We start from the raw sequence: 16349 nt of genomic DNA, 5'->3' as shown, positions 1-16349 counted from the left end.
GCCAATCAGGGTTCATAAAGAGCAAGATAATTTCATGGAAGATAGGTCTGTCAATGGCTGTTAGCCAGGATCGGTAGGAATGGTGTCGCTAGTCTCTGTTTGTCAGAAGATGGGATTGAATGACAGGTAACTGATCATGTGATGATTATCTGTTCTGTTCATTCCCTCTTGGGTATTGGGCACTGTTCACTATCAGAAGACAGGATATTGGGCTAGGTGGTCTGTCCCAGTATGGCCATTCTTATGAACTAAAGATGATTAAATCATTAATTATCATTTATTTGACTGGAACCAGTCACCATTCTGTCCTCTCTGATCAAAATTCTTCCAGTTGCCAAAGATCAGAAAATGTTGCAGATGGGAAAAATGAAGTTAGGCCACAGAGTTCCTCAACAACTTCCTGTTGCTGATTTCTATATGTGTTTCTTTAAGGAACCTAGCATGAGATAGTTTCAACATCAGCCATCATGCCACTGCAAAAGGCAGTTTTTTTTCTTACTTCATCTCGTTGCTCTTTTTTTTTTCAGCCCTTTGAACCATATTTGTTCCATGGTTCTAAATGTCCTCTTGACTTTTTGGTCTGTAACTTATAAACTTTTCTGTGGTTTGTCATTTGCTAGATTACATTACAACTATTTGTCTGTTTGCCTTAGGCTTTGTCTATAGTAACACTTTGTTGGGCAAAACTTCCTTTGGTTAAGGGTGTAAAAAACACATTCTTGCCCAACATATGTTTTGCTGACAAAAGCACCAGTGTGGAAAGCACTATGTTGGAGGGATGCTGTCTCCTACGGATGTAGCTACTACTGCTTGTTGTGGGTGGTTTAATTATGCGGCAGGAGAGCTCTCTCCCATGTCATAGAGTGGCTACACAGGAGACTTTATAGCAGCACAGGCTGCACAAATGCAGTCGTACAGTTGTGACGCTGTAAGGTCCATAATGTAGACATAGTCGTAGTCTGCATCTTTACCATCTCCCTGCAGGCAGAATTTCCATCAACTTGGAATTTCGCTAACATATCTCTGAAAAATCTTTGTAGACAAGTGACTCTGATTGGTGATCATAGACCAGCTAATTCATACCACACAACATCTGTGAAACTGGCTGCTAGCTGCCGTCTCATTTTTGTCAGGTGGAACAGACTAACTGCGCAGTGTGTCTCATATGTTTTGCCAGGGGATTTAGTCTTTGCTTTATGTGTTGTTTTAGTTCCACCAAACATTATGGGAGAAGAACAGAATGTCTCTGTGCTCATCAGCCAAGCAGTGGAGCTGCGCTGCCAGAGCAATGCTATTCCCCCACCCGTTTTGACCTGGCTCAAAGATGGCCGGCCTTTGCTGAAGAAACCAGGTCTCAGCATCTCTGAAGGTGGAAGTGTACTGAAGGTAACGTTCATTTGTGAGAGTACTCACAATACTTACTTACTTAAGTACTTACTTACTTACTTAATACAATAGTACTTACTTCCTGGACTGCTTATCAGTCGTGAAGGCACTATTCTTTTCCCAAGCTCTCAGATATTTGAGAGGAGAACTTTACAGCATTGGTCCCATTGATGGTAATGTGATAAAGGATTTGTGCTATGGTTTTGCACAGGGTCCTGACTACTTGGAACAGTGTATCATCCCTGCTAAATTTGTGTTTAAAGTTTTAGGTTGACTGGTGTAAAATAAACTTCACCTTAATAACATTTAATACATTTTAATCTATGCACAAAATAAAAACCCACTCATCTAAATGATAATGAAAAGATTTGGTTTTATTTCTAGATTGAAGAAGCTCAGGTTCAAGACACTGGACGTTACACTTGTGAAGCTACAAATTTTGCTGGGAAAACAGAAAGGAATTATAATGTTAATGTTTGGGGTAAGTCTTACCAATACCATACTGAGTCTGGGATCAAAACTTTAGTAAACCTGTGAATCATTATACTGGAGCCCACAGATGTTTCCGGATGAGGTAGTTCCAGAATATATATATCTCATCCGACAACATCTTTAATCCAGCATGGTTTTAGTTAGCCAGATAACCACTTATCATGGGTGTGGCCAAGATTCCCAAGGTACCATAAAGTTTGGTCCACAGCCACTAGTCCTGGCTCTCAGTGTTCTGTGTTGTTACTTAGCTGTAATTTATCTTTAAATGTCTTCCAAGAGTCCAGTAAGCAGTGGAAGTGTTGGTAATATTGACCTCCCGTGGCCTGGAAAATTCTTTCGTCCAGCACCAGTCAGGTCCTGAGGCTGCTGGACAAGAGAGGTTTAACCTGTACCTTAAAAATTAACTTCCTAAACGTTACCTTCTGGCACACCTAAAATGTATACCTATGTATTATGATATTTAGAGTAAATAGAAGAAAAGGCGACTTTTGCCCAACTAAAAATTATACTGATAATTCTTTTTTATTATAAATTTATGAAACTGCCCTTTAATGAAAACTGTCCTATTGAGGTGAAATTCATGTCAGTGCACTGGGTTGGAAGAAGTCCCAAGTTCCATTTAAGCTCCACATGAGTCCTCAAAATAGAGTTAAAGTGGGATTTAGATGGCATATATGCCTGGAGATGGTCTTCGGTACTGGCTGAATTTCACCTATGCAAACAACAAATGAGAACAACCTTAACAAAACTAAGTAGTTCCTTTATCCTAGTGGTATGTGTCTTCAGTACACATATTCTGAGCCTCTTTCTGTGTCTTCCTATTAGTGATTTGCCAAGTTAGATGCAATTACTTGTTCCCTCTGCAATCCAGTCATCAAAAGGGAAGCCAGATATTTTAAATCTGGTTCCGTATGTATAAAGCATAATATTCTCATAAAATATTATGTTTTCCTGGACTCTCATAAACAAAAATTTATTTGGAAATAGGGTGACATAAGATCTTGATTTAGATTGGCTTTTATGTGGTAGCTGGGGGCTCTGTTACAATGTGGATGATGCCTGTGGCGTACCGAGTATGTGAACAGATAGCAAACCTTTTTCCATGCACTTTCCATTACCAGCAGCACATATACTCCCTGCCTTACTGCTTCCCCCTTACATCCCACCTCAGTTTCACAGCAGATGCTTCTGTTTGAAAGGATTCTTCTGTGGCTTCAGCAGGGGGAAGCAGATTCCCCGTTTCTGCACAGCGAGCATTTTAATACAATTTTGAAGGAGAAGATCATTTTATATTGGTTAGCAGCATTTACAGGGAAGACTTAATGGAAACCAAGATGTTGCCTGTAAAAACCATCTGTGGTTAACTAGTTAGAATGGAGCCCTTTGTTTACACATTAGGGGCAGAAATGGTGCTTGCCATGGTTTTGAGCAGTAAATACAGGAAATGTGTCCCTCTCACTATGTTCTGAGTGCTAGTGAGTTCCCCAGAGCCAACTCCAATTGCAGAAATGGTCAGAATATAGGTTATGTGCTAAAGACAGTGTTTGGCTCCTTGGAGACTGGTATAAACTTAATGGTTTGAAGCAGAACAAATGAAACCAATGCTTGAAACCAGCATAATACAGTATAAAGCTTTAGAGTTGCCAGTGCTGAAACGCATGCATCTGTTTCTGTTTAATAAAAAATTAAGTGAATCAGAGGGCTTTGTGTCTGACAGAAATGCTCTCCTATTTTCATGTGGTAAAAACGTATTGGGTAAGTCATTCCCTTGTGAGATTCCCTTCTCCCAGTCAGTCTGAATTATCCAATGCCTTCTCCCATCAACCTTCATACATTTCCTATGTTGTGTTAAGAATAGTTGTGTCCCCACTCCAAGCAGGCCATCAGTGCTTCTTCGGGGACTGACCTAAAGTATTCAAAACCTTTGAAGAGCAAAGTGAAAATGGATTGGCCCTTCTTTGCTTGCTTCCTTTCCTGTTGCATACTTAGACACTTAGACCCAGTAAAAGGAAATGCTTTGTCATGAAACATGCAGACAATCAAGGCCTTTGTGGCCACAGGAAGTAATCAACATTGTGGCTGTTGTTGACTTTACAGGGTCTAAAGGTACATAAGCTAAGATGAGTTAGACAATCATTCAGGGTCACATTCTGCCAGGCAGATCTATAGCCTGGGTAAGAGCATAGGAACTTTTTCTTATTGTGTGATATGTGTAAGAACCAGTCAGAATTACAGTGCATATGCTCAGCAGAGGGCAGGAATTGCTTTTTTTCCCTGAAGCAGGGAGCCAGCCAGAGGTGTGTTCCACAAAGGCATACATCTCCAGGGGAGTGAGTTCAGTCCTCCCTCTGTTCTGCCTATTGCATGATGGTGTTCCATTTGCTTTAGCCAGCTCTGACATTGGCCTCATTCTGGTTTAAGCTGATTAAGTTAATTTGTTTTCAGTGCCACCAAGTATTTATGGTTCAGATGAACTCTCCCAGCTGACAGTCCTTGAAGGAAGCCTGATCAGTTTGGTATGTGAATCCAGCGGCATTCCGCCTCCGAGCCTTACCTGGAAAAAGAACAGTGAGTTACCATCCATTGTCAGTAGTTTTCACCATTTTACCCCTCAAACATGTTGGGAGGATTTTCATAGTTGTGTAAGGAAATTAGGATGTTTAAACTCCAAAGAAATTCAGTATATACTGATCACAAGCATGTCCCTGTTATGTATTAGTATAGAACAAGTAAGTGCATTCTGAATTTTTCCTCTCTACCCTTAAGCATTGACTAACTGGAGACATGATATCAGGCAAGATAGAATCACTGAACTGTTCCAGCATTGCGGATCCTGTGTTCTTAACCAATCCCAGTGTTTAAGTCTAGAAAACATGCCTTTCTGGTTTATCTATTTACCTGTATATCTAGGGGTTTTAATGGCCTATTCTTTGTAGTATCTGAATGCCTGAATCTAACTGAATTTTGTAGGAACAGAAATGTTTGTTATAAAACAGTACTTTTACTTAATAGAATTTTCAGACAAGATTCAATTATGGCAAATCTTTATTAAGGTGCCTTATCATTTTGTCATTTTGTAGAAACAAAAAGGTAAATCCAAGTTGTCTTTATTACTGTATATTAAGACCTAAAGTTTCACACTCAGGTGCTTTAAATAAAATATTTCAAACATTTGACAGTGACAGCTTCATTTTCAAAGGTTCTGAGCAATCCAGATCACATTTCTCAGCACCTACAAGAGTCTCCTCCATATACAAGTGTACTGATTTTCAGATGCACAAATGGGAGGTAAGCATCCAAGACTAGGCTTGCAAGTTGGAAAATTTGGGTCTAAGCAACTTCTTTATTCTTATGAGTGACAACACTGCAGCTCAGATGTATCTTAAAAGGGCCAGGGCAATTTACTGATCCACCTCATTGCCATTCTTTGTGTTTTTATCTGAAAGACTATCTCTTGCAGGTTCTCTGCTGCCAGTTGACCCTACAGGAAGAGTCCGGGTCCTGTCTGGAGGCAGACAGTTGCAGATTGCAATTGCTAAAAAATCTGATGCTGCATTTTATATGTGTCTGGCTTCAAACATAGCTGGAAACACAAAGAAAGAATACAGTTTGCAAGTTTATGGTAGGTCATTGGTCTCTATATAGTTATTAATGTGGAAAAATACATTGTGAATCCTTAATTAGTAAACCTATTTTTAAGACAGTAAGTTTTCAGAGAATGACTTCCAGTTGTAACATCAGCACAAGACTGTACTTGCTCAACTACAGTCAAGATTCAGTTTTGGAGTCACCTGGTAAAACTACTGGCTACATAACATAAGGATATTGAGTCAGGTCACAGCTGAAATAATATGCAGGGCACTCTGACAGAGAGTCCAGACACCAGATGGGAAATTCTTGGAACTGGTTGATTCTGTTCTTTATCTAACAGACTAAATTCAAGTGAAAATCACTTTTGCATCTCTTTCTGAAAATTACTTTATGCTGTGATAACACTGCATAGAGGCTGTATTTATGGAGCAGTATGGTTTGCGTGTGATATACATCACATCATCGGCTTTTAACCTTTACTGCAGCCTGCACCCCTTTGGTTCTCAAAATGTGCTCTTGCACCCCTTACCAGAAGTCAAAAATTGGGATGTGAGGGGCTATACACTTTTAAATGCATATTAAATATATGTAAAGTAGTTTTATGTTCTTGCTCACCACAAATAATAGTACAGTAGGCATACACAAATATGCAAGAACTACCAAGAGATGTTGTGGAGCTTTGCTGTGGAAGTAAACTGTAACAGATGCACTAACAGTTAGCAGCTAACTGAATTCAAACAAAGGTGCTGTGCTGTCACATCATCATCTGTGCATGTGTCAAGAAATACCCACAAAGTGGTGGGTCTCTATATTTTGTAGCGAGATAATTTCACTACAGTTAGCTTAAGAACTTGTCTTCCTGTGACATCTGTGAGTTCTGAAGCAGCCAGTGTGTCTGATCCCAGGGCTCTACTGCTCACATAGCCCTGGGGACAGCCACAGTGGCTCCTGCTGGAGTGGCTGTGCAGTCAGCCACTTGTGCACTACTCCAGCCAGCTGCATCAGCTGATGCTGGAATGGCCTGGACCCAGCTGCACTAGCTGCTGCTCTGGTAGCCCCAGGCTGCTGGTCCTGTGGATCGCCCAAAGAGCAGCTGATATGGCTGATCCCAGCAACCACCTGAGCAGTGACTCAGGTGAGGAGGAGCAGTGGACCCCCCTTGGCTCCCTCCTGGTAGTGGTCGTAGGTGGCAGCCAAGCCCTGAGCTGTTCACCCACTCCACTTCTGCCCCTCCAAGGCATCAGGCAGAGCAGCAGCAGGATCCCTGGAGCTCCCCTACCCTGAAACTTGGTTCTGCTGGTCTGACAGCCAGCCCTCCCTCACCAAGATTCAGTCAGGGTATTTATGGTGTAAGTCATGGCACAGTTATGGCCACAATTTTCTGTTTCTTGCATGTGACTTGTCCTTGAATTTTCTTTAAAAAAATACCCTGTGTTTAAATTGCTTTACTTATGAAGGAAGATTGAAAATAGTGGGTTAGTTTGGTTTGGAGAAGACACAACTGAGAGAGGGCATAATAGTTTTCAAGTACATAAAAAGTTCTTATAAGGAGGTAAAATGTTCTCTGTAATAACCTTTGATAATGGGACAAGAAGCAATGGTCTTAAATTGCAGCTTGGGAGGTTTAGGCTGGCCATTAGAAAAAACTTCCTGCGGGTCAGCAAAGTTAAGCACTGGAATAAATTGCATAGGGAGGTTATGGACTCTCCATCATTTCTGATTTTTAAGATTAGGTTAAATAAATAACTGTCAGTGATGATTTATATAATATTTAGTCCAGTTCCCTGCATTTATGACAGGACTACATGACCTCTTGAGGCCCCTTCCAGTCCTATGATTTTATGTTTATGGAAGTGGTTTGGGATCCTCACATCAAAGCAGCAACTGCTTTTACTACTGCTGAAATCCAGCTCCCTCTAAACTGAAATCTATCTACAGCACTTCAGCACAATTATTTGGGACTGAAGGTGAATAAGAATGAAGCAGTCGCTTGAAAATGCAGGGTGACTATTAATCTTGAAAATGCAATCAATACTTTGACTGGAATTTGGCCAGAATACTGGGATTAATGTTTTCATTCTGGTGGAAAAGAACACTGATCACAAGTAGTAAAGATATTTTCAGATGTGTTTTCACATCTTAGATTCAATAGCACAGTGCCTCTTCATACCCAGCATTATTTGTGTACTGTCTCAAAGTGCCACCTACTGAATTGTTGTCATCCCTTTCTGTAGCACTGAGATGTTCCTTGGTGGTCTCCCTTTCAATTACTTCACTCATTCATATGTGTAAGAATCATGACAGATTCTGAAACTCGCCCTCTCTTACTAAAATTTTACATTTTTTTTAAATAGTTCGCCCAACTATATTGAACAGTGGAAACCACCCATCTGAAGCTGTTGTCACCAGAGGGAATAATATTTCACTGGAATGCAAAGTCCAGGGTAACCCTCAGCCAGCAATAACTTGGATGAAAGATGGTCATCCCATTGTCAATGGGAGAGGAGTAGAAATACTGAATGAGGGACGTCTTCTTCAGCTGAGGAACGCCCAGGTGTCTGACACTGGCCGCTACGTGTGTGTTGCTGTGAATGTGGCAGGACTGGCTGACAGGAAATATGATTTAAACATTCATGGTGAGTAAGGGAGATGAATGGGCTAGGCAAGGTAGATGCAGGTATGTTTTTCACATTTATTAGGGGACAATAAGGAGACAGCTGTCATACTGATTTAGATCTTCCTGTTGTGCCTATCACATTCTCTAGGCACATGACATTGAGTAAAGCACAAGCGTTATTTTAGAAACAAAATAAATATGCAGCTTCTAACCCCTGAGCATAGCCCTCCTAAAATCAAACCAACTCCCACCTCCGTCCCAGCTTCACCACATAACCTTCTAAGAAAAACCTAGGGAAATAGTTGGGCCTTGTGCCACATGGGCTACGTCTACACTTGAAGCCAACATCGAAATAGCTTATTTCGATGTAGCAACATCGAAATAGGCTATTTCGATGAATAACGTCTACACGTCCTCCAGGGCTGGCAACGTCGATGTTCAACTTCGACGTTGCGCGGCACCACATCGAAATAGGCGCTGCGAGGGTACGTCTACACGCCAAAGTAGCACACATCGAAATAAGGGTGCCAGGCACAGCTGCAGATAGGGTCAGAGTGCGGACTCAACAGCAAGCCGCTCCCTTAAAGGGCCCCTCCCAGACACAGTTGCACTAAACAACACAAGATCCACAGAGCCGACAACTGGTTGCAGACCCTGTGCATGCAGCATGGATCCCCAGCTGCGGCAGCAGCAGCCAGAAGCCCTGGGCTAAGGGCTGCTGCCCACGGTGACCATAGAGCCCCGCAGGGGCTGGAGAGAGAGCATCTCTCAACCCCCCAGCTGATGGCCGCCATGGAGGACCCGGCAATTTCGTCGTTGCGGGACGCGGATCATCTACACGGTCCCTACTTCGACGTTGAACGTCGAAGTAGGGCGCTATTCCGATCCCCTCATGAGGTTAGCGACTTCGACGTCTCACCGCCTAACGTCGAAGTTAACTTCGAAATAGCGCCCGACGCATGTAGCCGCAACGGGCGCTATTTCAAAGTTAGTGCCGCTACTTCGAAGTAGCGTGCACGTGTAGACACAGCTATGCTGAAGGTTATCAAATCTGGGCTCTTGTACTCTGAGGTGGAGGATAATGGGAAAGCCAAGAAACTCTTGCTGCTACTCCTCATCTGATAAGACTATGTAGGTGTTAGGTTGGATGCACTGAAGAACCACAACTGTGGATGCACAGAAGAACTATAGTATTGTATTAGGACAGAGACAGTTTCTCAAGGAATTAGGATGCTAAACAGATAGGACATTCCAGGTGAAAACCAAACGTAGCACAAGCAAGCATTTGCAACCAGCAAGAAGCAACAGTTGGGGAATATGTACACGACGTGCTGCTACCAGCAGGGTCATGCAACAATGCAAATGGCCACTTATTTGCTCAGTCATGTGTCTCATTTCATAGTCACATGACACCACTGCCTTGGCAGAGGCTTCTGTCATCACAAAACAAGCCATGTAGACAGGGTTCTGTCAACCAACCCCTGCCCTTGTTGACATCCCCTTATTCCTGAAAACAACTGAAAACAGATTCTGAACCTTTCAAAGGAGCTAATGGGACTGATGGAATCAGCTCCAAGATATTTATATCTTCTGGCTTTGTGACACGATGTCTGAATAATATGAAGACTAAAATGTTAAAATTGTGATATTTTGCTGCCATGGAAGATAGAAAAATCAAGTTATTCTGCAAATGTGCAGTCCTGTAGTAGCCAGGATGATTTTAGCTGCAGTGAATTCATTTGTTAGTTCAAAGAATATGGTGTGTCTTACCCAGAAGTAAGCTTAACATTATTTTAATTCAATATTCGCTGGTGTAATTTGTCCTTTGTTTTGCTTTGTAGTTCCTCCAGGTGTTGTGGGCAACCTGGAAGTGCCTGAAAACATCAGCACTGTGGAGAAAAACCCCGTCACTCTGATTTGTGAGGTATCTGGAATCCCCCTGCCATCGATAATATGGCTCAAGAACGGACGGCCTATCTCCTTGAATGGCTCTGTGAGAATTCTGTCAGGTACAACTGAAGCAGCTATTCCGAACATATCATCAGTGCGAGAGTGCTGCGTGTGAGACACGTGCAATACAAGCAGAAATAGAAACTTGCCGAATGCTTGTCCGTAGAAATAACGCTCTCATAGCTTAGGTTCAGATTGCCTGCAGCATTTAGTAAATAGCAAGTTGAACCAAATCTTAACCAAGCAGAAAGTTCTTACCAAACTTCATTTAGAACTGTGATAACTTGTGCAGATCTGAGAATCTGTTGCCTTGAATTGCCTGCAACACAGTGCACCCCCACAAGCGAGATCCCACTCTGGGATTTGTCATCCTGGGCAGTCGTCCAACCTGGTAAGATCCTGTACTTTAGGAATGGAAGAGGTTAACCTGGTGAACTGATGCTTATCAATTTCTGTTAACAGTTAAACTCTGCCTAAGGTCCCACTTGCCGGGCTCCCAGTAGCCTGTCAACTCTGCAGCCGGGACCCTTCCAGGTTGCCACCTGACTGCCAGCTGAGGTGCATTGTGACACATGGCTGGCCGCAGGCCACAGAGCCCAAGGCATGGGGCTATCAGCCACAACCTGCACAAACTAGTATGCCCGCTGGTGGCAGAGTCCAAGGTGTAGGGTTGGCAGCCTTGATCCTGTGTGAACTGGGATGCTAGTGGCAGCAGAGTCTCAGGTGTGGGACCAAGAGCCAGGACCCTGGTTAAGGAGGCATCCCTCCAGCTCCCTTCCTGCTCTACCACTAGGCACCCAGGAAACCATTCACTGTTTTTGCTTGTAAAGATGATGTGGGAAGAATCCCTAAATTAATATTTTATAGGAGTTTACCCTTTCACTCTACCAGAGAAATAATTCAATGCTGTAGATCAATCAAAAGCATGCATTACATGGTGAGGGATCAAAAACTGATTGAGTGGCCCACACATTGCTTCCATTCACTCTGAATCCTCTTGTTTATCCATGGGTTTTATCTATCTATCTATCCTGTAAAAATGTGGAGGAAAAACCATCAAATCCTATCTTTTTTCATTGTATGAAGATAGATAATAAAGGTAGGAGATGGAAGAGCTTTTAGTAAATTTTGATATCAGGGGCATACTCTTGGGAGTGCGACAAGGGGAAAACCCAAGACAAAGAGGTTAAACCAGTCCAACAACATCATTACCACACTGGGAGGGGATGACCTGGATGATGTTAAGTAGTTCACCTACTTGGGGAGTATTATGGGCAGAGACAGAGGAACAGACAAGGATATCAGTGCCAGGACAGAGAAAGCCACAGCTGCATTTAAGACTCTTCATCGCATATGGAGATCACAAATAATATCTGTGAAGGTGAAACTGTGGATCTTCAACAGAAAGTGAAGATGTGAAGAGTGTACTCTTGTATAGAAGCATACTAAAAAGTCTTCAAATCACAAGCTACAGCCATTCATAAACAGAAGCCTGAGGTACATCCTTTACATCAAATGGCAAGAGCCATTATCACAAATTAGGAGCTTTGAAGCAGAGCAGGACAAGAACCACTCAACATTTGAATCAAGAGAAGAAAGTGAGGATGGCTAGGCCACACTCACGGAAAACCATCATCCAACATAGTCCGTCAAGCTCTCACATAGAACCCGCAAGGAAAATGCAAAAGATAAAGACCTTGGACAATGTTGAGAAGATCTGAGATTGAAGGACAACAGCTGGGGTACTCCTGGAGTCAGCTAGAAGTTTTGTCTCAAGACAGAATGAAATAGAAGAGACTTGTAGATGACCAATGCTTCACTCAGAGTACAAGGGTTTCAGTTAAATAAGTCAAGTCAATATGAGGAGCAAACCCTGCCAGGATAATTGTGCGACTTTTGCTGTGCAAGTGAGAGGCAGGCGAGATATGAAGGAAGAATAGCTTGTGCAGATGGTAACTCAGTACATCTCAGAGCTGTGTGCTTCCTGTGCAGCTGTGCACAGGCTTGATGGAAGAGAATCAACAAGCGCAGAAAGAAACTACTCTTCACCTACTAAAATTATTGCCTATTTTTGTGGATAACACCTGAAACTAGTATTAGCACTAGAACACACGAGAAGACAAATATTTTTTCTTTCCTTAGTTTATGCTTCTTGTGTTTAGTAAATTTAATTGTTTTTCATGTGTAGTTAGAAAGGTGTACTCCAAAGCACTTATGTAGGTCATAGTCCCACTGACTTCAATGGGAATAGTCCCATGATCAAAATAAAGCATAGGCCTATATGATTTGCTGAATTAGGGTCTGATCCTGACAAAGTGTAACCAATGGGAGTTTTGCCAGTGATTGCAAAGGAAAGAGAACAGAGTTCTGAGTCAGTTTCTCCTCTTTGTGAGAGTCTTTCTTATAGCAGCAGGAGATAACTTATTTTTAAATGTGATTTTAAAATCACAAAAAGGGTCTGAATGCATTCTGTGTGGAATTTTTGTCATCTCTTATTTTTATAGGTGGGCATTTTAATAAGTATATCTTCTTGTGACTTTTCTGTTCAGGGGGCAGGACACTGCGTTTAACACACACTAGGGTTGAAGATGCGGGTCAGTATACCTGTGTAGTAACCAATGCTGCAGGAGAAGTAAGGAAACATTTTGGTCTTTCAGTTCTAGGTAAGTGTATGATTTTGATGAAAGTAGACAAAAAGTGTCATATTGTATATTCTACCAGCATATATATTGAAGTTTATTACCTTGTAAAAAGAATAGTTCTCCTTAGGGCTTGTGTAGGTGAAGAGTTAATGCATGGCAGGCTGGGTGAGTATCTATAGTACACTAGCGTGCCATTCAATGTCCATGTAGACCCTCCTATAATGCATTGCTCATTCCTTACTGCACTTTGATCTACTTCTCTTTGAAGAAATTCCCTAGTGTGCAGTGCGCTAGTGTGCTGAAGATTCCAGATCACTTATTGATGGCTTAGCATGGTCAGGTGTCCTTACTGTGGAAGCAGAAATAAGTCAGGTCTCCCCAGAAATCTCAGGAAGAGAATCCACAAGTGCCTGTCTAAGACCTGCAGCTTTAATTTGTCCGAAGAGGATCTGTGCTTCATCCCCAGGCATATTAACAAGCTGTTCTATGGGGAGGGGGCATAGACCCTCCACCCACAGTTGCAACATACTATTATCAGTAATAAAAAAAGCCCACTTACCAGAAGTTGCCTCTCCAGGATCTGGGTTGGCCTCTGAAGCCACCTCCTGAGTTAAGGGGACAGAATACACTGGCTCTGGCTCAATAAACAGCTCCTGGCTTTCAGTGTCTAATTTTATACTGGATGGACCCTGCTGTCATCCACCCCTTCCTCCTCAGGATGCACTTCACCATACTCCCCACAAACGCACGTGTCCATGCAACTTGTGGGGGAAGAGGTTTCTTTTTTGTTTCTGAAAATATGGCTGTTTGCTTTCTACGGTAGGGGAATGAGGGAAATGCAATGTGGAAAGATGACATCACACACCCACAACCACGTGCAGGACATTTTTTTTTTTCCAAACTGCACCAGCAAAAAAAAGCAAAATGCTTCGGGGCTGAGGGAACTGTGGGATAGTTTCCCACAATGCACTGCTGAAACAGTCAATGTTTGGTAATTTAGTGTGGTGGCAGTAACTCTACTTTGTGGGGAGGTGAGGATGATCAAAACTGAATTTATAAAACCCAGTGTTATAAAATCAAATTTAATTAAGTCAAATTTATATCATAGTGTAGACGTAGCCTAAGTCATCAGGAGAAGGTCTCTCACCAATATAGCACTGTTTACACAGGGGATCAGGTCCATATAAGTACATGGCTCAGGGGAGTGGATTTTTTGCGCCCCTGAGTGATGTAGTTTTATCACTATAGGTCTGTAATATATTATATGTAAATTTGATATAATTAATAGTGTGCAATATTATGCCTTTTTTCCTCTCTAACAGTGCCCCCGGGAATTGTGGGTGAGAATAAATTGGAGGATGTGAAAGTGAAAGAAAAACACAGTGTTACGTTAAGTTGTGAAGTCATAGGTAAGGCTTTGCAGTGTTACAGCATGTTCCCTGTTCAACTCCTATACCCACCACAGCTGGGTGTGTTAGTTTTCTACAACACAATTCCCTTCTTGACCGCGATTGTTTGAGTGTATGTGTACAAAAATCTGAAAGCCAGAATTTGACTCTGATTTAATTGTGTCTATTCTTTTTCACGTTTTAATGTCACTGTCAATACAGTGGGTTTTTTAAACATTTGACTTAATTAATGTATTTTTAGAAAGTAATCCTTAGAGATATATCCTATAGAATGTCTGAGAAAGAACTTTTACATAGATTATTTTTAAACATGCTTTAGAATTTAACAGAAAAGTATATCCCTGTTATATGCAAAGTAATGCACATTGGAGAACATAATCCCAACTCTCTTTTAATATATGCCTATATAAAATGATGGGGTCTAACTTAGTTTTTACCACTCAAGACAGATATTGGGGTCATTGTGAGCAGCCACTAAGTGTGCAGCGGCAATTAAAACTGATCATAATTTTGGAAACCATTAGGAAGGGGATAGACAATAATACAGAAGATCTCATATTATGGCCACATCTTGAATACCATGTGCAAATGTGATTGCCTCATCTCAAAAAAACATGTGTTGAAATTGGAAAAGGTACATAAGAGGCAACAAAAATGATTAGGGCTATGGAGCAGCTTCCATATGAGGAGAAATTAGTAAAACTAGGACTTTTTAGCCGGGAAAAGAGACAACTAAGGAATATATTAGTTAAGTCTATAAAATCATGGCTGGTGTGGAGAAAGTAAATAAGGAAGTGTTAATTACTCATAGCAAAAGAACAAGGGGTCGCCAAATGAAAATAACAGGCAGCAGGTTTAAAATAAACACAAGGAAGTATTTTTGTCATTAAATTTTAAGTGGACACACGAAAATGTTTTTTTCTGTTGTTCAGTAACTTCTCATGTTTTAGAAGCTACAGTAATTAGCGCTTAAAATTAATTGTATCTTTTTATTAAGGGAATCCTGTACCACAGATTATCTGGGTGAAAGATGGGCAGCCTCTCACCCAGGATGCAGATTATCAGATCCTGTCCAGTGGACGTTTTCTTCAAATCACCAATGCCCAGGTGGCTGACACAGGGCGATATACATGTGTTGCATCCAACATAGCTGGTGACAAAAGCAAAAGCTACAGTCTCAATGTACTTGGTAAGTGATTTTCCGAAACATGTATTAATGTCATTGAATCTCACACTCCTGCTGTGGTGGCTCTAACAGTTGATAAAAGCAATGTCTAAGTTACCTGAGTAGGATTACATATTTACAGCTGTACACTTGTGAGCATGATTAATATTAATAAGGCACTTATACCGTTAATAAAAACAAATTGAATAGGAACACAGGGAGTTAGAACAGGAATTAATCTACATATTGAATGAACAGAATGGTACATTGTCTTGTGTGTTACAGAAGAAATGTGTTACACACACCATTAAAGCAAACATTGTTTCAGAAAACCTAAGATCAACTATTATTTCATTATAATGACTATAGTAAAGTTTCTTTTACATACTCTCATATTCTGGCCCACATCCCTTTCAGGGGTGTCTTTTGAGGGTGGAATGGGGGATTTCCCCTCCCAACATTTTCGTAGGAAGGCTGTGTCTACACTGACACAGATCTTCAAAATGGCCATGCAAATTTTGAAGATTACTAATAAGGTGCTGAAATGCATATTCAGCGCCTCATTAGCATGCCACCAGCCATAGCTCTTCGAAATTGCCACGTTTCCCTCCTGCACAGCTCATCCAGATGGGGCTCCTTTTCAAAAGGACCCTGGGAACTTCAGAATCCCCTGATTCCTATTATCAGATAGAACTTTAAGAAGGGGATCCTATCGTATCAGCCGATATGAATAAGGGGATTTAGAAGTTCTTGGTGTCCTTTTGAAAAGGACCCCTGTCAGGATGAGCCACGTGGGAGTGAAACGCAGCAATTTTGAAGAGCCGCGGCCAGCAGCATGCTAATGAGGTGCTGAGTATGCATTTCACTGCCTCATTAGTAATGTTCAAAATGGCCATTTGCATATCAGTGAGCTGCGCTGATCAGTTTGAAGTGGTGGGAAGCCAGGAACCAAATAGCAGCCTGGCTCCTAGGTCCCCACCACTTGCTGGAGTTAGGAAACTGACCAGCGCAGCAGCACTGATCTTTTTCCCAGCTCCTGAAAGCAGAGGGGAGCTGGAAGCCAGGCTGCTGGCTGGTTCCTGGCTCCCTACTACTCA

At 41.8% G+C, this 16349-nt stretch overlaps 1 protein-coding gene across 3 annotated transcripts in view; it reads left to right on the top strand.

Moving 5' to 3' along the window:
- The window catches only part of HMCN1 (hemicentin 1), a 312463-nt gene that overhangs the window by 193655 nt on the left and 102459 nt on the right, over positions 1–16349 (top strand). For all 3 annotated transcript variants that reach the window (XM_075002181.1, XM_075002180.1, XM_075002179.1), the window contains exons 41-49: positions 1211–1386; positions 1771–1867; positions 4324–4446; positions 5339–5500; positions 7824–8105; positions 9928–10095; positions 12586–12699; positions 14001–14087; positions 15085–15276. In XM_075002181.1, the coding sequence (XP_074858282.1) occupies positions 1211–1386; positions 1771–1867; positions 4324–4446; positions 5339–5500; positions 7824–8105; positions 9928–10095; positions 12586–12699; positions 14001–14087; positions 15085–15276 (1401 nt within the window). The remainder of the gene's footprint in view (positions 1–1210; positions 1387–1770; positions 1868–4323; positions 4447–5338; positions 5501–7823; positions 8106–9927; positions 10096–12585; positions 12700–14000; positions 14088–15084; positions 15277–16349) is intronic.

This window comes from Carettochelys insculpta, chromosome 9, assembly GCF_033958435.1.
Source record: "Carettochelys insculpta isolate YL-2023 chromosome 9, ASM3395843v1, whole genome shotgun sequence".
NCBI classification, from domain to species: Eukaryota; Metazoa; Chordata; order Testudines; family Carettochelyidae; genus Carettochelys; species Carettochelys insculpta.
Note: the sequence above shows the minus strand (reverse complement) of the source record. Positions and strands in the feature narration are given on the sequence as shown.